Here is a 21,539-nt window from a genome sequence, read left to right as displayed (position 1 = left end):
GCATGAGCAGCCTGCTGTATGCAGGGAATGATGGTTGCTTTAGTAGGGAGTCTGCGCAGGTGGTGGCTGAACGTGTCCCTGCAAAGGTTGCCTGGAACTCTATCATGGAGGGTCTCAGATACTGTGAGAAGTTTGGACTTAATCCTCAAGATGGTAGGGGGCTGGGTGAGGTATAGGTGGGGTGGTTGGTTATCAGGGTGTAATTCACTTTTCAGCACAGTAGCTCTGAGGAGGAGGCTGGATTGAGAAGGAAGAGGGAAGGACTCGAGCCAGAGGGGCTTGGCAGGAGGCTCCCACGGTCTCTGCTCAGTGGGGGCTGTGAGCCAGGGCAGAGGGATAGATTTCAGCAGTGGAGAGACTGACATAAACGTGGTTTGATTTCCAGGCTCTGAAGTTTACCAGCCAGATGACCCTGCCATCTTGCCACCAGGCGACGAGGACCCCTCTGAAGACTTCCCAGCTACACACTTGAATTCCAACAGTCAGTTTTCCACTAAAATCAGTGTGGTTGGGACTGACCCGCTGGAGAGCACTGATACCTCCAACGATAAAGAAAACTTAGAACGAAAAATCTGTGACCTGGAAACGGAGCTCGAGGGCTACCGGAGCTTCATCCTGCAGCTGCAGAGGCACTCCCGGTTCAGCGAGGCCGTCATCACGGTCTTGTGTGGGACGGAAGGGGCCCAGGACGGCTTGAGCAAGTCCAAGGGCAGTGCCGACGAGGAAGAAATGACCTTCTCGAGTTTGCGCCAGGTCCGTTATGTGAAACACATGAAGATCCTCCACCCGCTGGCGCCAAAGATGATGGACGGCGGGCGGCTGGAGAGCCTTGGACAGCAGCTGGTGGGCCAGGAGTGTGAGCTGCAGCAGGAGCAGAATTTGAACGTGGAGCTTTTCGGTGGAATCCATAACCTGCAGAATAAGATCAGAGACCTCTCGTCCTCCAGGTACGTCCCACCTCTGCCTTTCCCCACGTTGCCACTAGGTGGGCGCCCCTGACCTGGGAAGGGGTGCTGCCCTGCAGGGGCGCTGGGCATGTGCCAGGGGAGTCTTCGTGGCCCAGCTGAGGCAGTTCCTCCTTGGAAAAGACACTGATGCTGGGAGGGATTGAAGGCAAAAGGAGAAGAGGGCAGCAGAGAACAAGATGGTTAGATCACATCACCAACTCAGTGGACCTGAATTTGAGCAAACTCTAGGAGATACTGGAGGACAGGGGAGCCTGGTGTGCTGCAGTCCATGGGGTCTCAAGAGTCGGACACGACCTAGCAACCGCACGGCAACAGTAACAGTAGGGCAGCTGCGCCTTCGGGGAGGTGGCGTGGGAGGCCGCGGGACCTGGCGGTGTCCACACTCGGCCTGTGCCTTCGGGAATTGGCCGAGCAGGTCTTGTCCTCCTCAGGTCGGGGGGGGGGGGGGCAGGGTGAAGGTGTTAGACCGTCCGCTTGGTGAGTCACAGTACGGTTGCTAAATGGCAGTGTTTGCTCCTGACCCTGTTAAGGGCTCTTACTGTCCTGCAGGGGAGGGGTGGGGGACACTGAAACTGCTGTCCTAGGCAGGGAGGGGAGAAAATAATAGTGTCCGTATCTCTACCCTTTAAGGTCATCTCAGAGAAATAAGCCTGTGTTGAAAGAGAAGAATTCTTGGGTCGTGAAGACATGTTTTATGGGCTTGGAGACAGTTTTGCTTCATGAGATCTGACAAGCATGGGGTCATTTGTAAAGCTGACCTTCACTCGTCGCTAAGTTGAGACAGACACGCTGTTCAGAATTGTCAGGAGCCGGAGTGCGTTTTTCAGGGCTTCCCACGCAGTGTCATTGAAGGCAGCTGGCCTTCAATGAGGGGCAGCGTTGTCAGACCCCACGTTAGGCACTGTTCTAACTGAACCCCCACAGCCACCTGAGAAGAGGGGTTCTCAGACCCTGTGTCTGTAGACGAGGAAATGCCCGAGAAGGCGGCCCGGGAGGGTTCGTGGAGCCCAGGGTTTGTCTCATTCGTTAAACTGGCCCCGTTTGCGGTGTTGCGGTCACGTGACCTCTCTGCTCACGTGGGCTCAAAGGTGGTCACTGCTCATCATTTCAAGGGATGTAGTAAAGCGAGGGGTCAGGGTCTCTGCCCAGCCACTCTGGGGCCACCTTCCTGCAGCCGCAGTCGGTAAGGAAGACGGAGCCCCGCTTCCCTCCACTTGCGCTTTCTCAGCGTCGGCAGATCCTCGCGGGCTCACACGGGCAGACGGGCCACCCGAGGCTGTGACGCCTGGTTCAGTTAGGCTTTGAAGGCGGAGCCCTATCAAGTCACAAACCTTCACCATTTAACCGACTTTGCCATCTCTAAGAGGCAGTTTTCTCTCCTGTAAAGGGAGATATTCGTGCATTTGTTACGTGCGAGGAATAGGCAACTTATGAAACACTCCTACTTCCGGGGCTGAGCGGCCTCGGTTCCCCTGTGCGTGGCCGTCAAGGTTAGAGTTGCCTTGTGGCCCTCCCGCCAGAGCTCAGTCCTCGTCTTGTTTTCTTGCCTTCAGTTTCCTTTTTGTTTTTCCTGAGGATTTGTGCTGGCTCCCCTGCCCGTTGGCGCGCTCGTTTCTACAAATTTCGAGTAGTATTTTTAAAGAGTGAGTGGAAACTAATTGTCCTCCTGAGTCCTTGCCAGTCTGCACTTTAATTGGGGGCTTCATAAAGGTTAAAAGTGTTGCAGAAGAACCTCTGTTCCAGGCTTTGTTGGCTGTTTTGAAATCGAAAGAGTCGGGACCTTGCGTAGTTGCAGTTGTTCCAAAAGTATAGATACTTGTACAGCTGCAGGCTTTTCAAAATCCTGCTTTGTCAGTTTTCCAATTAGTGTTAAGGTCACAGAAATTCAGTTCTAAAATGGGTGCCAGCGTTTCCTTTTCCCTCCTGTATCAGGTACGATTCGTTAGTTCAGGCCCAAGCCAGGGAACTCTCCCTCCAACGACAGCAGATAAAGGACAGCCACAGCATCTGCGTCGTCTACCGCCAGCATGTGAGCACCATGATCAAGGCGTTTGAGGAGCTGCTGCAGGCCAGCGACGTGGACCAGTGCGTGGCCGAGGGCTTCCAGGAGCAGCTGCACCAGTGCGCGGCGCTGCTGGAGCAGCTGGAGAAGCTGTTTCTCAAGGGTGAGTGAGGCGCCGGCCTGTGAGTCCTAAGATGGATCAGGCGCTGGTCCAGGACTTCTCGGAGGGGCCCGGGGGAAGCGGCTGCTTGGCCTCCCCTCCGCCCCCTGCCCTGATGAGGGGACGGCAGAGCCCTACTGGCCGCTTCCTTCCAGTGCCCACTGCCCCGTGGTTGGCAGTCTGCCCTGTTCCAGACCCGGGGTCCGGTGGAGGGGCCTTGGGCCAGGCTGGGAAGGCATGGCCACGTGGCTGCCAGAATTTTCAAGAGGGGACAGAAACCCAGGTTTGGCAGGTGAAGACTCACGGATGGTAAATGCTGGGGGCAGCAAGCAAGCAAAGCAAGCAAGAAAACCCAAACTTTGATTGGTTAGAACAGGTTTAAGCGTCAGAGGCGGTCTGAGGAGGATGGAAGAAAGCCTTTGCCAAACATTTGCTATGTGCTAGGTACTTTAATGGATGTTCTTACATTACAGTTCAAAAATAATAACTTGCATTTCTTTGAGGCTACAGCAGACATCTTCCATATAGTTCAGTTCAGTCGCTCAGTCGTGTCCGACTCTTTGTGACCCCATGAACTGCAGCACTCCAGGCCTCCCTGTCCATCGCCAACTGCCAGAGTCCACCCAGACCCATGTCTATTGAGTCAGTGATGCCATCCAACCATCTCATCCTCTTTCATCCCCTTCTCCTTCCACCCTGTATCTTTCCCAGCATCAGGGTCTTTTCAGATGAGTCAGCTCTTTGCATCAGGTGGCCAAAGTATTGGAGTTTCAGCTTCAGCATTTAAAGAATATTCAGGACTGATCTCCTTTAGGATGGACTGGTTGGATCTCCTTGCAGTCCAAAGGACTCTCAGGAGTCTTCTCCAACACCACAGTTCAAAAGCATCAATTCTTCGGCATTCAGCTTTGTTTATAGTCCAACTCTCACATCCATACATGACCACTGGAAAAGCCGTAGCCTTGACTAGAGGGACGTTTGTTGGCAAGTAACATCTCTGCTTTTTAATATGTTGTCTAGGTTGATCATAACTTTTATTCCAAGGAGTAGTGTCTTTTTATTTCAAGGCTGCAGTCACCATCTGCAGTGATTTTGGAGCTCCCAAAATGAAGTCATTTCCACTGTTTCCATCCATTTGCCATGAAGTTTCGCCATGTGTAGCCTATCATTCTCCCTCTCTCTCCAGGCAGATACGCGCATGCACGTAAACATACACGGACACCTTACTGACAGTCCCGAGAGGAGAGTGGATGCAGTTGGCCCCTCTCCTTGGGGAACTCCCCTCCGTGACTCCAGGGAGAACACCGTTCCGAGCCAGTTCTCCCGCCCAGCCCCGGGTGCCCCTCCGGATCCCTGCCTTCGGCGCATGTTCCAGATCAGCTGGTCCTGCCATCTCGCTGCCGCCACGGCTCCCGCTGGCTGCCTGCTGCTCTTTGGGGCGGGCGCGGCCCCCTCCTCCCTGGCCTCTGTGCGTCCACCCTGGGCCCAAAGGGGTCCGTTTCTGCTGTGGTCAGAGAGGTCGTCACAAAGTGAGTCAGGTTGTGACTGCTCTCTGCCTCAAATCAGAGGCTTTCCTCTGCGAATCACAAGGGTCAAGTTAAATCACGGATGCGAGGCCTTGGACCGAGCTTGTGGTGCCTCAGCTGCAGTCCTGAGTGCTTGAGTCCTGTATCTGTTGGGAGCCGGGGCTTCATTCTCAGGACAAGTGGTTTTACGGGAGGAACTTGGCCTTAACAGGGAAGACCCTCGGTTCGATGCAGTCCTGTGCCTTCGTGTGGACACAAGGATAGCTCACGAGGGTCCATGTGTTGAGTGTGATGCCGAGATAGAACGTGGGGTAGTTTGCCTTCTGGGCCCAAGAAGTGGTGTTTCCTCTGTTTTTAAAAAGGGCCTTAGACACGTCACAGGCCCATTGTCCAGCACCAGCTCTCGGGACCCCAGAGGGCCAGAGCACAGGAACGCTTGACTTTTCCCAGCTTACACAAAATCCCGTCTTCTGGCTAGGATTTTGCAAATAAGCTAGCTTCCGTTTTGCTGTAGGAGGGTACAGTGGGTCCTCAAGATAGAGCTGTGTCTTCGTGAACTGAGCCACTTTCTGTCTGTCTCTCTCCTTCCTCCCAGCCCTCTGCCCGGGAACGGGAGGCCGAGAGAGACTGCCTCTGGCACCAGATGCCCGCCCGCCCTCAACTTTCGCCTCCCCTTGATTTATTTTTTAGTTACTTACCTTGACAAGCCCAAGGAGATCTCATTTCTTGTTTCCTATGGGTTCTGGAAGCAGAAACATTTCGGGCTTAACAGACAGCACAAACACAGACCTTAATTCTCGTCTACAAAAGGCAGAAAGGTCTCAGGAACCTCTCTGTAGCTCTTTTTCTTAGAGAATAATATGTAGCCGAGGTGGGTCTTTCTGGGCTGCCATCTGAAGAGTCTGGCTCCTGAATTATGAAACGAGCCCACCATAAAGTAATTTTATGTTTGAGGCAGTTGCATAGCATGAGTTCTTAAAAAATTTAAATCTAGTCTTTTTTATTATTATTATTAATGCAAAGCAGTACCTGTTTATTGTGGAATAACAGATAAGCGAATATTCCTGTAATTGCGTCATTTATACAGCAAAACATGAACACCCTGGAGTGTATACTTTCCAGACCTTTTTTATCCATGTGTGTATTTTGGGTGGAAATAGGGCAGTCTGCAGCCTACCCTTTTTCAATTATAGACGATAAATGTTAAGCTACATTGTAAGTTGCAGGGGCTGAGGAGCATTCTTTCGTATGAAGGCGCTGTAATTAATCATTCCCCACTCGGTGGACATTTAGGTTCTTCAAGTTTACGGCTGTGATAAAGGACCAGTGGACTGGAATCTTTGTGCATATCCTTGCTCTTCCTTTTCTGATGTTTAACTGGTTAGCACCCAAGAAGGAGGGTGGTAGTGTGCCTTCTTAGAGCTCTGGGAGGATTCAAGATTTTTGGAGCAGCTGGCGTCTGCCCGGCCAGTAGAGGGAGCTCAGCAGGTGCTGGCAGTGACTTCTGGGGGTCGTATTTTATTTCTTCAGAGCGTGAGCTCCTGGAAGTTGGGGGGCAGGGGCTTGGGGGCGGTCTCTGTCCTGGCTTCCCGACCTAGGAAAGGGCCAGACACGCAGTGCCCGGTCAGGATCTGATGCTGTTGCTGGGAGTCTTACGTGGTGTGGACCTGACCCTGGGGTACCATCAGTGAAAGGCCCCCCGCCTCTGTCTGGCGCGCGTCCATGAGCTTGGAGGGGGCACCTCTGGACTCTGAAGGGGAGGCTTCCGGGAGGAAAGGACATGGGAGCTCAGCCTGCCACATCAGGAGGATTCATGGCTGGTGGGGAAGGTTATTTCCCGAATGTTGGGGGTGGGGGGTCCTGCAAGCTCTGGTTAGCTTTGTGAGCCAGGCTATCCGATAAAGTGCAGTATCCACAGCATGCTCCTGAGTAGCCCTGAAATCTGCCCTCTGCCTGGCCCTTGAGCCTCTCCTTACCTTCATAAAGCAGCTCCCCTCTGCCTCAGAGATCTAGACCAATCGTTACCTCCTCTGAACTCTCTGATGGTCCAGGCTGGGTGGTGCTTGGCACCCCCCACACACACAGCATCCCACGTGCCTCATCACACTGCTGCTGTGGAATCATCTTTTGGGTCCACGGTCCCTACTCAGCTGTGAACCTGTTGGGGGCAGGCCGCTCATTCATATCTGTGTCTTTAGCGTCGGGCACAGGCAACCTGGGAGAACTGTAAATATTTACTATGAATTACCGGTGAGACGGAAAGGAAGAAGCATTTGGGTCATGTAGGAGATGCCAGACTCTGATGTCTGAGCTTAAGCTTGTACGATCGATGGGTGTGGAGCTAGGGAGGACTGTTCTCCCAAGTGACTTCTTACGTGGTGACCAGTGCCCGCCTACAGAGGGGTGAGTGCACAGAGGAGGCTGCAGGTGGGGCCGCCCGTTGCAAGCCGGCGCTGCATCGTGCTTCTCACCCTTGTTCAGATGTGTTAGCCGATGACTCGATGTCTCTCTGTGTGGGAAGATGGGACCCTTCCACCCCCACATTCCCTACAGCTTCTCAGGTGTGGCAGTGAGGTTTGCCTGAGAGGTGGGAGCAGTTTTCCATGACATGCTTCCTAAGCTTCTGGAAGAGCCGGACAGATGGCACCCTGTCACCTGCGTGGAGGCAGATTGCACCAAGAATTCAGTGCGTCATACCGGCCATCTCCCTGTGAGTCCCACCAAAACAGTCTGTCATTTGGCGTTAAAGAACTCTGTGGTGGAAGGGAAGGGAGTGGAACATAACTGTTGAGTTGTTACAAGCTCCCCGAAGGGTCTCTGCTCTGAAGAAGGGAACCTGGGGTTGCTGGCAGCATCCGGTCGTGGGCTCCTTCTATGGTCGTGGGCTTCGTTAGGAATCAGGCAGAGTTTTCTGCTGGTTTTGAGATGAGTTTACCGTCGGGCAACCCTAAGCCTGCCCTGGAGCAGGCGCGCGCTGCCCTGCGAAGTCCCTGTACTTCTGAAGAACAGTGGTAACTGTGAAGTGCATGTCGTGATGTTGTTCGGCTGGCTGGCACCTGCAAAGTGGGCAGGCGGCTGTGAGAACGTCTCCATCTCCCTGGCTTACCTGAGCGTGCGGTGAAGTAAATGCGGTGTGAACCGGGAGGGCGGAACCATTCTACCCCCGGGATTTCTCGTCGTTACCTTGAAACAGAAAGCCTGACCCTGGCTCACGGGGTTGTCTTGGGGCCCGAGGGAGACGTGGCTGCCAAGGAACCGCCAGCAGGGCCCATCCTGGGAGCCTGGGCGCCCTGCCCCGTGCGGTGCTGGCTCCCAGAGGCCAGCCTGGTGGGCGCAGAGGGAGCCGCAAGACGAGAAGCAAGTGTGTGTCTCTCCTGTGACCTTCTTGTCCACGCCGTGGTGTTCGAGAACGTTTCCTTTTAGGAGTAGTCTTGGAAATGGTACATGTGGGTACTGTTTGATTAGTCTCATTTTTCCAGTACAGCTACTGAAGGTTTGTTTTTTTTCTTTGGCCACCCATTCATTTCTTCAAAGAGTTCCTCCCAGCCTGCAGTTGCCAGAGTTTGGAAATATTTTAGAAGTACAGTTGTTCGTTTCTGAAATGTGGCTCACGTGCTCCTTGCAGCGGCGCGTGGTGGCGCGCAGGGCAGCAGAGCGCCGTCCCCAGCTGCATCCCCAGCCTGCTTTTTTCTTCCTTTGTCATTTCTTCTGGTCACCCCCCTGCTGCAGACAGCGGCTTTTTCAGCTGCATGCACAGCCTCCTTTTCCTGGGAATCCCGCTTCTCCGAGCCTTTCTGGAGGAGATAATTTCACTGCAGATAGAGCTGTATGCACAAAGATGTTTCTTTTATAAAATGAAAAATAGAGGGCCTTCGATGTCAGCTAGGGAACTGGCAGAAAATGGTCGACGTCCACCTCCAAGGGAATATTCCTGTTCTCGTTGAACGTGACATTTCTAAAGCAAACTTGGTAAGAGAAGTGCTCCTAATAAAGGCTGAAGTGAGGGTCTTCCCTGGTGGCTCAGTGGTAGGGAATCCACTTGCCAGTGTAGGAGACATGGTTTCGCTCCCTGGCCCGGGAGGGTCGCGCACGCCGCGGAGCAGTCAAGCCCGTGCGCCGCAGCGACGGAGCCTGTGCCCCGGAGCCTGGGCGCTGCAGCTCCTGAAGCGCGGGTCCCCCGGAGCCTGTGCCCCGGAGCCCGGGAGCTGCCGCTCCTGAAGCGCGGGTCCCCCGGAGCCTGTGCCCCGGAGCCTGGGCGCTGCAGCTCCTGAAGCGCGGGTCCCCCGGAGCCTGTGCCCCGGAGCCCGGGCGCCGCTGCTCCTGAAGCGCGGGTCCCCCGGAGCCTGTGCCCCGGAGCCCGGGAGCTGCCGCTCCTGAAGCGCGGGTCCCCCGGAGCCTGTGCCCCGGAGCCCGGGAGCTGCAGCTCCTGAAGCGCGAGTGCCCTGGAGCCTGTGCCCCGGAGCCCGGGCGCCGCTGCTCCTGAAGCGCGGGTCCCCCGGAGCCTGCGCTGCACAACGAGAAGCCGGCGCAGTGAGAAGCCCGCCTGCTGCTGCTGGGGAGCAGCCCCCTGCTCACCGCAGCTGGAGAAAAGCTCACACGGCACCCAAGACCAGGCGCGGCCCAAAACAGATAAGTTTAAAAAAAAAAATCACCGTCAGTGTGCTAAAAGAGAAAATAAAGGCCAGAGTGAGAGGTCAGGTCACAATAACCGTCATCCGTGTTAGAACGCGCGGAAGAAAGAACAGAAGGGAAGCCAGGAGCAAGTCTGTGGTGAGGACTCTGGAGTTTCAGACCCGGAGGGCAGTGAGCTGCTTTCTCTGGGTTCTGTTCGCCGTCTCCTGCAACAGGCCCGTCTTCTGCTGGAATCAGAATCGTAGGGAAGGAAGAAGAGCCTGTATCCAGCCGTGCCTTTGTGATTGCTTTCTGGGTTCAGTCCTGTCACCTTCCTATGGAACTGGAGCTGGGGTCTACAGTCTGGGTGGTATTCTTGGTAATCCACTTTAAATACCCAGGGCCATTGCAGGGGAGTGTTTAAACCAATGGGATAGTGCCTCTGCAAATGGATGAGCAAGGGATTATTAGGGAGCATGTCTTCTCTTTTAATGTTTTCCTTCTCGATGTTGTTTCTGCTTCTAGGAGATTCAGCTGAGGTGGAAATGAAAACCCAGAGAGAAGCGAGAGAGAGGTGAGTGTGCAGCACCGGGTAAGAAGCGGCGGCGGGTTAGCTCCGTCTGCCAGCGTCCGGCAGTCTGGGCTCCCTCCTGTCCGGTTAGTTTCCTGCATCTGGGGAATAAAGCAGAAACGCCTAGGAAGCGGACGCCGGCCGCACAAAACCCGGAGTTGAGGCGGGGCGCCCCGCAGCCTCCCTGCAGCATGTGATGTTGCTCTTGGCGTTGCGCTCGGGCGATCTGACTCGGGTGCCGCGCTCCTTCTGTTGGCTCGAGTCCCTGGAGCGTGAGTTCCAGGCTTGCGCCTGGCCCATCTGTCCTTCCATCATGGGCCCTGTGCTGCAGCCTTAAGTCTGACTGCTGGTGGTTCTCCAGAGCGTGCAAGTGCCCAGGCAGTGAGCCCTGCCTTCCTCCTATGATCTGAAATCCCTTCTTCAGAGTCGGCTCGCAGGAAGTGGCCCGCACTCTCCACGACCCCCTCGCCTCTCTGCCCTCACCCCAGGGTCACGGGCCCTTCTCGTAGTGCTGGGCACGTTGCTGCAGCGCTTGCCATGGGGTTTCGAGGACTCCCTGAAAGAGGCAAGGAGGCAGCAGGTGTTAGCGTGTGCCCGCGTCGTTGTTTCTGACCCTACAAGGTGAGCATTCTTGTTCCCAGTTTAGGATGAGGAGCCCGAGGCATCAGAGTTGCGCACGTGTCAAGGAGAGGCAGCTCTGGGGTTTGAACTTGAGTCTGTTGTTACTCCCACACCTGGATGATTCTTGTCATTCCCTTTTGCCTTTTGAGGGCAAAGACTGTCTTAAATATCTGTACACCTGCTCCAGCCCCAGCTTTCTGGCATGTGATTGGAATTTTTAAAAATGTTCGTGGTGTAAGTGGATCGTTTCCACCCTTAGCTTGCCTCTGTGGCCAACTGGAAACATCAAGGTCGTGCCTTCCTTTGTTACCTTGTTCAAGGTTCTCACTGTTGTTAACGCTATTGATGTTTCGCTCCTCTTGGGAGCTGTGACCCTTTGGATCCCTGGGGCTGAAATAAAGGAATAGAGACCGGTCTGGGATGCAGCGTTTTAGATTTTCTTGGCATCGTGAAGGCAGCCAGCATCATTAGAGGGAGCAGGCAGGGAAGCGGCACAGGTCGCTGGAGCACATTTCAATCAGGGCTGCAGTAAGGTTAGAAGAAACACTCCTCCCAGTCCGACCTTCCACTTCCACCCTGATGATAATGGGTCTCGTCCCACCGGCACGCTGTGGAGGGGGCAGTAAGGACCTCCCTGCTAGAGCTGTCTTAGCTGAGATCTGAAGCGTGAGGCTTGGGGGAGGCTTTTGGGAGCGTGTCCACCCTTGAGGTGTAGATGTGGCCTCTTGGAGCCACGTGGCTGGTGGGCAGAGCATGGAGCTGGGGAGGCGGGCGGGGCAGGGTTGGGGGGCCTGGTCCTCACATCCTGAATTAAGAGCCCAGATCCTGTTTACAGGAAGAGGGGTGTCTCCGAAGGAGGGCAGGCTGGGACTAGACAGGAGCAGACTTGGCGATCTGAAAACCAGCCGTGGTTGACTGGAGAATGGGCTGGGAGAAGGCAGGGAGGCTCGCTGGCCCTCCTCGGCTGCCCGTCTCATCTCTGACAGGCTTGCTTCTGTCCCTTCTGTTCTCCCATCTTCAGCTGCAGGCTTAGCACTCGCATGGGTCGCTCCTAAGCTAATTAAACGGGTGCCCTTGGCCCCTTCCTCCCTTTGCAAGGCGGCAGCGAGCCTGAGCATCCATCACGCTGTCTGAGCGAAGTTGCATCTGGTGTTTACCTGTTAATGAATGTGTTGCCGCTTTGGAGTCCTTTGCTCCTGTCTGAGCTCGTGAATAATGAGACACGAAGTAATAGGAAAAAGTGGGAGAAAAAAAGAGCTTAAATTAAGGCGCTTATTTATAACAGGGATTCACATGGGCTTCTCACGAAGTTCAGGGTGTTTCTCCTCCTGGCGGAGGTGGCCCTTGGGAAACGCAGGTTAATGACCAGGTGATTGCCTGAATGGTGATATTGGAACCAGCTTGGGGACCACGAGGGTTTTGAGATTTGTAGACCCCTGTGGGTTTGGGTTGTCCCCGCCCCCCACATACTCCTGGGGGCTTGGAACCAGCCAGACGAGGGTTCAGATGGTTGCCCTGCCACGTACAAGCGGGCGAGGTTCTGATGTCCCACTGACTCCCAGCTCTGCCCGTGGATGGTCCTCCCAGCGAGGACAGAGTGTGTGAAACGCCTGGTACGGAGTGGCCTCTCTCAGGGCCCTCCCCTGCCAGCCAGGCAGCGGGTCCCCCTACTTCACTGACTCCAAGTCGAGCCCACTGAGCCTCTTTTTGGTTTGTTTTTAGAATGTCTTTGCTAAAAAATGTTCTAGGGCTGCGAAAAGACCAACGTCACAAATATAGGTAAATGATAAAGGGCCAGTGTTCCTATCCTGGTTGTGGGGTCTTAGTGTGGAACACGGTTTCTCTTTCAATCCCGATGGTCAAGGACTGAAGAAGACAGCTTCACACACCAGCACGCCCTCCCCGAGTCTCCCGCGCCCTCGGCCTGTCGCGCGGCGTCCGACTGCGGACTATCCGAGAAGTCCTGCTCCTCAGAAGACCAGAAGCAAGACAGCGAGGCCGAGAAGGCGTCGGGCCTGGCAAACAACTTTTCACAAGGTAAGCTGTGCTTTCCCAAGCGTCGTAAACCCAGCTGAGACTTCCGGTTCTAACGGTAATTCACCCTCCTGCCTTTGTATTGGAGGAGAGTTTAGCGACGTCTGAGTGGTTACTGGATGAGAGGACGTCCCAGGAGGGCCCAAGCCGGTCGTTCAGACATCGTTTATCGATGGAGAAACCTGCGGTTGTTGAAGGTGCTGGAGATTAGGGAAAAGTCGCCTTTGTTTTCTGATGACTTGCCCTTTGCTCACTTATCTGGCAGTGGCGGTCTGGAAAGCGCTGGGGTCATGGATCAGTTCCTGGTCTGGTCAATTTCCTATTATTTCTCTCAAGCTCTTCCTGAGGCGATGTCGCTTTAAGACCGTTGGTTTGAATTGTACAGGTGCCTGAAAGTACCTCACCCTCTGTTTGGAGATTTTTGAATTTGATAAATCTGCTGTGTTACTCTTTAGTGTGACCTTTGACCTTTTGGGTCAGCCCTTTGCCCTGCCTCTGACCGTGGAGCTGGGGGCTCAGCTGGCGGAATCATCCTCCTGAGGCCGCCCACCCTCAGCTCCCCTTACATCAGTCCTGGTACCTCCTGCTGGGCCTCGGGTAGGGCTTACTATTCATCATAAGTTCCAGGGATTGTTCAGACCCGAACAGATAGATCTTCCCCAGTAAAAAGCCAGTAGAATGTATTACAGGCTTTGCAGAGCACGTGTGCTGTGTTGCAGTGACCCCGTTGTGCTCTTGCAGCAGAAAGCAGCTGTAGAAAATGCATAGGTGAATGAGTGTGGGTATGTTCCAGAATAACTGTAGTTACCTTTAAGACAGGTGGGGGCGGCTTTGAGGCAGGCGTCCGCGTTTCCTGACCCTTGCTCTAGACTCTGGACCTCAGCTGACATCCTCTGGTCCCTCACATTTCCAGCAGCGTCTTTGCAAGGTGCCCAGGATGGACCCAGAGAACAAATCAGATGCTTCCCTGCTAAAAGCTCTTTGTTGACACCTGATCATGTAGAACAAGGGTTTCAAAATTTTAAAACCTTTTTCTGGCAACAGAAATCCCCCCCTACCCTTTTTTATTTTTCAGATGAAACTGATTATATAAGAGATATATGAACTATATAAAAGGTAAAGTTTTCCAGGGGAGTAGGGCCTTTACCCCCAGTGGTTGCCTCTGAGACTTCCAGTGGGATACTCAGGGCCTGAAGGAACACAGCTTGAAAACAAGCCTAGAGTGTGACGTACGCAGGTTTGGTAACAACTCAGGTGCCAGCTGGCCTCCTCCAGTAACCAGTCACCTGGACATGTTTCCTTTGGATTTCTGACTATATAACTCTGCAGTTTGTGAGTTTCTGCTCTTGGTTTTTCTGTGATTTCTGGCCGCACCATCTGCCTTTCGACTTAAGTCAGATCGTAAATTGTTTCCCTGTCCCTAGTGCCCTCCTTCTGCCCGAGATCCCTCCTCAGAATCTTTGTGGGAGATGCTGATGCTGTGGGGCCCAGAGAGGGTGGGGTTTACAGGGCAGCAAGCCTGATCCTTGCCACTGGCATATCTGTGATCTCTCTTCTTTAAAATCCGCCCACTAAGGTGGCACCAGGCACTTCCTCTTCCTCTCCCAGCCTGCCCCTCTTGTTTTCACCTTCCACCTACTCCGCCACGGCAGCCTTGGTTTATTTCCAGTGTAGCGCCATTCAGGTATCTCTTTCACCCCTTGTTCCTCCTGAGGACCCATGACCTTGGGCTTCTCGAGTGGGTTTTCAGGCACTTTCCTGAATGGGGACAGTGCTCTCTGGAGCGGTCCTAATTACCCCACAGGTAGCTTCCTGGGGTCTGTTTCTCTCCTGTCTCTGCATCCCTTTTCCCTTTTGTCACGTTCGTAATCGAGCAGAGGGATAATTTAGCACTTGTGCTTTTTTCGCTCGGCTTTGTATCGTGAGGTTTCCGACACGTTGCATAACATCATTTTCAGGGGCTTTGCAGTCGTCTGCTGAATGGCTAAACCGCCGTTTTCCTTTTGTTCCCCTGTTGCTGAACATTTAAGTCATTTTCTAAAATTTCACAATTGTGAAAAGTGCTGCGGGGAATGTCTTTGAACATGAAGCGTTCCCGTTATTTCGGGACACTTTCTTGACCTGGATTCTGTAAATTGGAACTGCTCGGCAGAAGCTATGTATACTGTTGTTTTTGGTGCTTGCTTCTTGCAGGATGGGTTTTAAAGAGTCAGCATTTGTCAGAAGGGTATTATTGTAAGAGGGACAGATAATTTTCTCCAGTGTTGTTAAGACAAGTATAGTATTGCCTTCTGCCCAGTTAAGGCTGCATAATTAACAAGTGGTATCCAGTTCGCCTGGGAACGTGTCCTTAAGCCCAAGCGATGATGCCAGCTTCTGGCCGGACTCAGAAGATATGTTCTGCCGATCACTGCTGAGCGTTTTTGCCCCAGAAGCTGGCAGCGTGTGGCATGGATAAACCAGCAAGGAAGATAAGTTCCTGACTCACTCGGACCTGACCGGTTGCCGAGAGATTTGGGGGGCAGCAAGGCAGGAGCGGAGGTGTGGTGCCGTGAGAGCCCAGTGTACTGCGGCAGAGTCCTCAGTCCGCCAAATGACTTGCCACGCTTCTGGCATTCATAGGAGATAGCTGAAGATCTGGGAATTAAGTCATCTCATAAACATTCAAATTCATGGCAGAATTACTATTTAATTAGGAAAAGATCTGTAACATTGTGCTACTTGTAAATGAAAGTCATTTTGGAGGAATTAAAACTGGGTCGTAACATTAGTATAATGTTTTAAAGCAAACATTACCAAGACATGCTGAGTATACCCTAATTGATGAATTAAAGGCATTAGTTTTGCCTTTGGATACTTAATGTGATTATGCTGTAAACACTAATTCTAGAGACCTACCTTTGGACTGGAACGTCGCTTCCTTCATTCTTTCTTAAAGTGAGACGTGACAGAGGCTGAGAAAATAATGCATCCTCGTTTTGGAAAATTCAGAAATTTAAATTTTTATACATTATTAAATATTATGTTAAGATATAATATAAAAGTTTTGAGAAGCCTAAGATCTACCACCTAAAGGCAACCTCTGTTAATATTTAGATGTCTTCTTTTGCATATATATATATATATATCTTTCCTGTCTGCAAGTTTTTAAACAGAGTTGTGATTATGCCGAATAACCCACTTTGCATCTATATTTTCCCATCAGATTTTATGGTCTTTAAAATATAATTTTAATGGCTGTGTAGTACTGTATCATAAGGGATATAATGCAGTTTATTTAATAATTTGAGTTATTTTCAATTCTGACTATTATAAAAAGTGCTAAGATGAACATTTCCATACATTCTGGTAAATGATTGTCAGCATCTCTGGTGATCTCTTTAAATAGATTGTTGAAAATAGAATTATTTGGTAAAAGATAAAGAACCTCTCTAATGATTATTAATAAAATGGTCCCCAGAGTCATATACGTTTATACCCACACTAAGAGGATATACTTCTTGAGAGAGCTCTTCTTAAACATTCTCACTAGTATTGGGGTTACTGTTTTGCCTTATTTTTAAGTCTTAAATTAATAAGTGATAAATGGTTAACATAGTCCTTTCAAAGAATTAGTCTCAAAAATATCTGAATTTTTGAAAGTGGCTTAATCAACTCTTCAGCAATTCAGGCAAACTTGAAAGCAATCTTTTAGTTTCACCAAAAGGAAGATTTTAAATTAATATTTGATATTTAGAAGAATAAAAGGCTGTATTAGTGTTAGCATTAAAATTGCATGAAGTGTAATTTTTCCATGTGATGTAAAGTGTCTTCGTCATGGAGCACTGCAGAGAGTCTTCACAGCCGGGCTGTGGGCTGTGGGCAGCAGCTCAGCCCCCATGCCCGGGGAGGACGCTCTTAACACAGCCGGTATTTCTTAGAAATTCAGGATCACTGCATAGTCCATCAATTATTCAGTTCGTTGGGGGCTTCAGACTTTAAATTAAAAATACCCTCCTTCCTGTAGACTTACTGATGGAACATATACAAGAAATTCGAAGTTTGAGAAAACGTTTAGAGGAATCTATTAAAACGAATGAAAAGCTACGGAAACAGCTGGAACGACAAGGGGCTGAACGTGACCAAGGTAAGGCGAACGTTCCCACAGGGTGGTGAGGGGTTGCTTTGCGACGCATCTGCCTGGATAAGCACGCTGTGGATCGGGAAGGGCCTTGAACTTGCGGCCAGAGAGATTTCAGTTCAGATCCTGACTTTGCTGCTTACGTAACCTTGCTGACTCTCAGTTAGCAGTGATTTATCTGTTGAGTGGGGGTAAGCGTTCCCAGTTTATGCTGGTGGTGATGAGAATTAGGGCACTGCCCCCACTGCAGTGCCCCGCAGCCCCTGGCACAAAGCGCGGACCTGGTACGTGTTTATTTCTCGGTCACGGGGGCTCTGCTATCTTCCAGTGTCCTGAACCCTGAGTGGCTCCTCATTTGATCCGAGAAGCTATAGTGAGACAGATGTCTCTCTTGTGACCCCCATCGCCTGTAGCCCACCAGGCTCTTCTGTCCATGGGATTTCCCATTGGAGTGAGTTGCCATTTCCTGCTCCAGGAGACCTTCCTGACCCAGAGATTGAACCCGTGTCTTCTGCACTGACAGGCAGATTCTTTACCACTGAGCCACTGGGGAACCACCCCCCCCCACAGTGAGATAAGATAGGTGTGTTAAAATAACACGGCAGAATTTTGTCTTTTGTCTATAACAGATTCTAAAAGTATGAGCACTTTAGCAACCTGATAACTCCCACATGCCAATCATGAGGGCGTTCCTCCATAACCACAGTTAGCCCTGGGTGGAATATTCTTCCATGAAAAACTTTAAAAAGGCATATTTCTCCCATAGGTAAGACATTCACACGGTTCAAATATTAATATCTCCATCCTATACCATTAATCCTGCTCTGCCTTGTCTCCTCCCACCTCTGTTAGTTTTCTTCTCTGTCCTTATAGTGTTAATACAAATACGAATGTGCGTTCTTCTCCTCTCCATCACCTACCTGAGAAGCAGAATACTTTATATCACTGTTGTGTTCCTCATATCACTGAATACTCTGTTTTGGGATCTTTCCTTTTTTGCTCCAAAGGGAGTGTTCTCACCCTGGGGAGAATGTGTTTTGAGAGCAGCTTTGGGCACAGCTTTGTCTGCGAGCCTGGCCTGGGCTGGGACCCGCCTCTCCCGTCTGTTAGCATCGTGACTTTGGGCACTTCTCCGCTCCTTCCCCATCTGCGTTATCCTATCAAACGGGGTCATTGTGAGATTAAATACGATGTTACAAATAGGGCCTTGCTCAGCACCTCACTCAGTAGATGGTGGTTTCCTTCGTTACCATCAGTTTTATTTTACCGTTTCATTCTGTATAACATGGTTAGTGTGACATTTCAGAGCTCTGTAGGGGGTGAGGATCCCGCATGTCACTGCCGCTGATAGTGGCGAGATAAGTGGGTCTGGGAAGATGGAGTCCATGGCAGCACGCGCATCTCTGGTCCCCAGGTCTCTCCGTCATGACCATCACCTGGAAGGGCACCTTTTCAAAGTGCTGCCTGTGTGGTGGTGTGCAAGGCAGGGACACTGGTTCCATCCGTCTCTCTCTCCCCCGTGCCCCTCTCTCTCCCGACCACCCCATCTCACTCCCAGGGAAATTGATTAATCTGAGTTATTAGTCACATCAAACACAGGAAAGAGATGCATGCCTGGGCCCACCACAGGCACTCGTGGTAATGCCTGCATTAGATTCCGTCTGTTTTACATTTTCCCTGGCAAATCCAATTACAGAATTATTTGAGGGGTTCCAGTGGCCACCAGCTACAATGGAGCGAGCAGTTGCTCTGGAGAGCAGTTCGCCCTGATGGGAAGGTTTACAGAAAGACATTCATGAAGTATTTATGCTGGCGGAAAGATATGCTCTTCTCACCGTGTTGTCACAATCCCTGAAAAGGCAAAGGAATAATAGCGGTTCGGCCTCCCCCTGCTGTGAAATGGTCATCTTGGGAGCAGGTTTGAGAAAGGCTCAGCTCCCTGTGATGTTGAGGTGGAACACTGCTAAAGCCTGTCGCCTTAGGTGCTAGGTCTTCCGGCTTGTCACCAGTTACACAGGCTTCCAGTGACGATCTTTAGAAGAAAGACGGGCCGCTTAGCATCAGAAGTGGCCCCCGCTAGCCCAGGCTTTGTCAGAAACTGCTCCTTGGGCCCATTATCTCTTTGAAAAGCGGCCGCCTTAGCCGTGGTCATGGGAGTCTTCTGGAGAAGCTCACCTGCTCCTCCAGATCGTGCTTTGGTCCTCTTTTGGGTCCAGCCTGTTATCAGTTGTGTGTTAGCATGCTAATAGCAAGTGGCATTAGCGTCGATCATTTTTATTGAGGTCATAGAGGGGTAGGGAAGTTCTGTGACTTGCCTGAGATCGTGCCGCTATTAAGAAGCCAGAGCCAAGGTTCAGACCCAGGTGTCTCTAAAGGGCACCAGAGTTCATAGGGGAGCGTGGAGGAAGACGGTCAGGAGAGACGCGTGTCAGTGAAAAAAGACGGTGCTGTCATCAGCGCGTCCCTCACATGAGAAGGCGGTGGTGCTTGTGCGGCAGAGCGCGCGCGCTGGCTGCTGGGGACTGTGCCGTGCCTTCGTTCAAGGCAGTCCGAGTGCTGTGTTGCTGTTGTTTATTTGCTAAGTTGTGTCAGACTCTTTTGTGACCCCATGGACTGAAGCCCTCCAGGCTCCTCTGTCCATGAGGTTTCCCAAGTAAGAATACTGGAGTGGGTTACCACACAGGTAATCAATTGTGTATCAGGATGTTTTCAGCTGCAGATAACAGAACAGGAGTAAACAGCTGGTATAAACAATGGGGATTGTTGTTTTCTTATATAGCAGGCAGTCCAGGGGCAGGCAGTTGTAAGCAGGTCTTACAGCTGGTTGCCTGGGAGCAGGACGTGGGGTTAGTACCTATGGAGGCTACTGCCTCCCCTCCTCTCAGTACAGAGTCCAGAGGAGGGAATGGAGCAGGTGGGGCTTGCTCCTCCCCGTCCTTCTCTCTTCATCTGGGCGGAAAATCTTTCCCAGAAGTTCCCAGCAGGCTTCCTGTCAAATCTCATCGACCAGAAGTGGCACAAGACCGTGCTCTAGCCGCCCCGGAGGCTGGGAGAGCAGGTGGCTGGCCCTCAGGCTCTGCGGTGTGGTCGGCTTCATCAGTAAGGACGGCAAGGGGAGGCGTCTGTCTGCCACGTGCAGAAAGCACCTTGCGCGCAGCGGGTGCTCTGCAGGGGGTGCCCACAGATGGGAGTGTTACAGGTGGTGCAGACGTGGGTGGTTCAGCGTGCAGGGGGTGCTGATGCAGAGCCTCAGGGGAGCTGTCCGGCCAGAGGAAGGGCCAGGATTTCAGGAGACAGACTCGAGCCTGGGCAGGTGTCTCGGGATGAGGGAGCCGATCAGAGTGTGTGAGGGACCTCAGACCCAGTCTGTCTGGCTTTAGAGCCTGGTGTTTTAGTCTGTATGCTGGGGCAGTGAGCTTGAGCTATGAGTTGAAGGACGAGTGTGATGTCAACAGTTGAGCCAGGTGGCAGGCTTTCTAGACAAAGGGACTAAATACCTCGTCCTGTAAAGCTAGGGTGATGTGAGACCACGCAGTGTGTTTGGAGCACAGGGTGGCTCAGTTGGGCTGAGGGTCTAGTGTGAAAAGGAGTGGGGTGGGCTGTGAGATTCGAGCTAATAATAGAGATTTGACGTTTGGACCTTGCGTTTGGTTGTGTGATTATCTTTCATGGTGATGGTGCCATCAAATGGTTTTGAGCAGAAAAAAATAAAGAAGAAACCACAAATGGACTGTGTTTAGGATGGTCATCTTCTTGGCTGAGGCAAATAGGGCAAAAATACGGCTGAACCACAGGGGCAGAACAGAGCGGGCCAGGGTGCGTGGCATTTTGGAGGAAGAGTCGGCAGTCGCTCTGGCCTGACTGCAGAGTAGAAGAAGACGCTTTTGGGCTGGCTCCCAGGTTTTCAGCTCGGGTTGGGGTAGTGGTGAGACCGTCTACACAGGCAGGAAATGGGAGGGAGGGCTGGGAAAGATGAGGCGTGGACCGGAGCCTCAGTGGAGAGGTCCCCAGAGGGCTTGGCCCTCGAGAGAGAAGTCATGGAGGCTGAGATCGCCAGCCGCCTCCTGCCCGGCTCCTCCTCTGTCCTCCCCGAGGGCAGGTAAGATGCCGGGCGTCCCCTCCGTCTAACTCGCCCTCCTCTCCCTGCAGGCTCTGGTAACGTCTTACGTGGTTCACAGGAGCACTTTTCATGATGTGTTATATTTCCTCATTATTTAAAACTCTTTTCTAGAAAGTTCCATATACTCGGGCCTGAGGACCATCCATAAATTGTGACTTCTGTGTATTTTTATAGGTTCTTCAAACGTTTTGGCTTATGGTCCAGAGGTCCATAATTCTCTGACATCAGAAGTACGTTTCCTGAGGAAGCAGAACCAGGCCCTCAACACGATGCTCGCTAAAGGATCCAGAGGTAAAGACTAGAGGCGCCGTCGGCAGCCAGGAGCCCCACAGGCCCCCGTGGTGTGGGGAGGATGCTGATGCTGGAGTTCAGCCAAGCTGCATTCAAGTCCTGTGGCTCTGTGACTTCGGGCCGGTCATTCAGCCTCTCTGAACCTCACTGTCGTTAGCTATGAAATAGGAGCGCTTCATGGGGCTGTTGTGACAGCTAAGCACAGTAGAAGCTACAGCGCGTTGCCTCTGGGGCTGAGTAAATGTTTCTGTGCTTGGAACCCTCCCCTCTGTGCAGCCGCCTCTCACTCATCTAGGTTCACAGCGGGAGAGAGAAGGGCTGGAAGTACGTGGCTCCCCAAATTTCAGAGACTCTCTGCTGCCAGGAAAGCTTCTCCAGGATTTCTTTTGCGGTGGTTTAGTCACTAAGTCGTGTCCAACTCTTGTGACCCCATTGACAGGTAGCCTGCCGCGCTCCTGTCCACGGATTTCCCAGGCAAGAATACTGGGGTGGGTTGCCCTTTTCTTCTCCAGGGG

The 21,539-nt window shown here is 52.2% G+C and overlaps 1 protein-coding gene across 8 annotated transcripts in view; it reads left to right on the top strand.

Moving 5' to 3' along the window:
- Positions 1-21,539, top strand: part of CDK5RAP2 (CDK5 regulatory subunit associated protein 2) — a 180,943-nt gene that overhangs the window by 135,354 nt on the left and 24,050 nt on the right. For all 8 annotated transcript variants that reach the window (XM_018052695.1, XM_018052692.1, XM_018052698.1 and 5 more), the window contains 6 exons: positions 386-947; positions 2,901-3,133; positions 9,793-9,841; positions 12,324-12,496; positions 16,500-16,619; positions 20,908-21,024. In XM_018052695.1, coding sequence (XP_017908184.1) covers positions 386-947; positions 2,901-3,133; positions 9,793-9,841; positions 12,324-12,496; positions 16,500-16,619; positions 20,908-21,024 — 1,254 coding nt within the window. The remainder of the gene's footprint in view (positions 1-385; positions 948-2,900; positions 3,134-9,792; positions 9,842-12,323; positions 12,497-16,499; positions 16,620-20,907; positions 21,025-21,539) is intronic.

The sequence above is a fragment of the Capra hircus genome, chromosome 8 (genome assembly GCF_001704415.2).
Source record: "Capra hircus breed San Clemente chromosome 8, ASM170441v1, whole genome shotgun sequence".
Lineage (NCBI taxonomy): Eukaryota > Metazoa > Chordata > Mammalia > Artiodactyla > Bovidae > Capra > Capra hircus.
The sequence above is the reverse complement of the archived record's forward strand: the minus strand, read 5'-3'. Positions and strand labels throughout refer to the sequence as shown.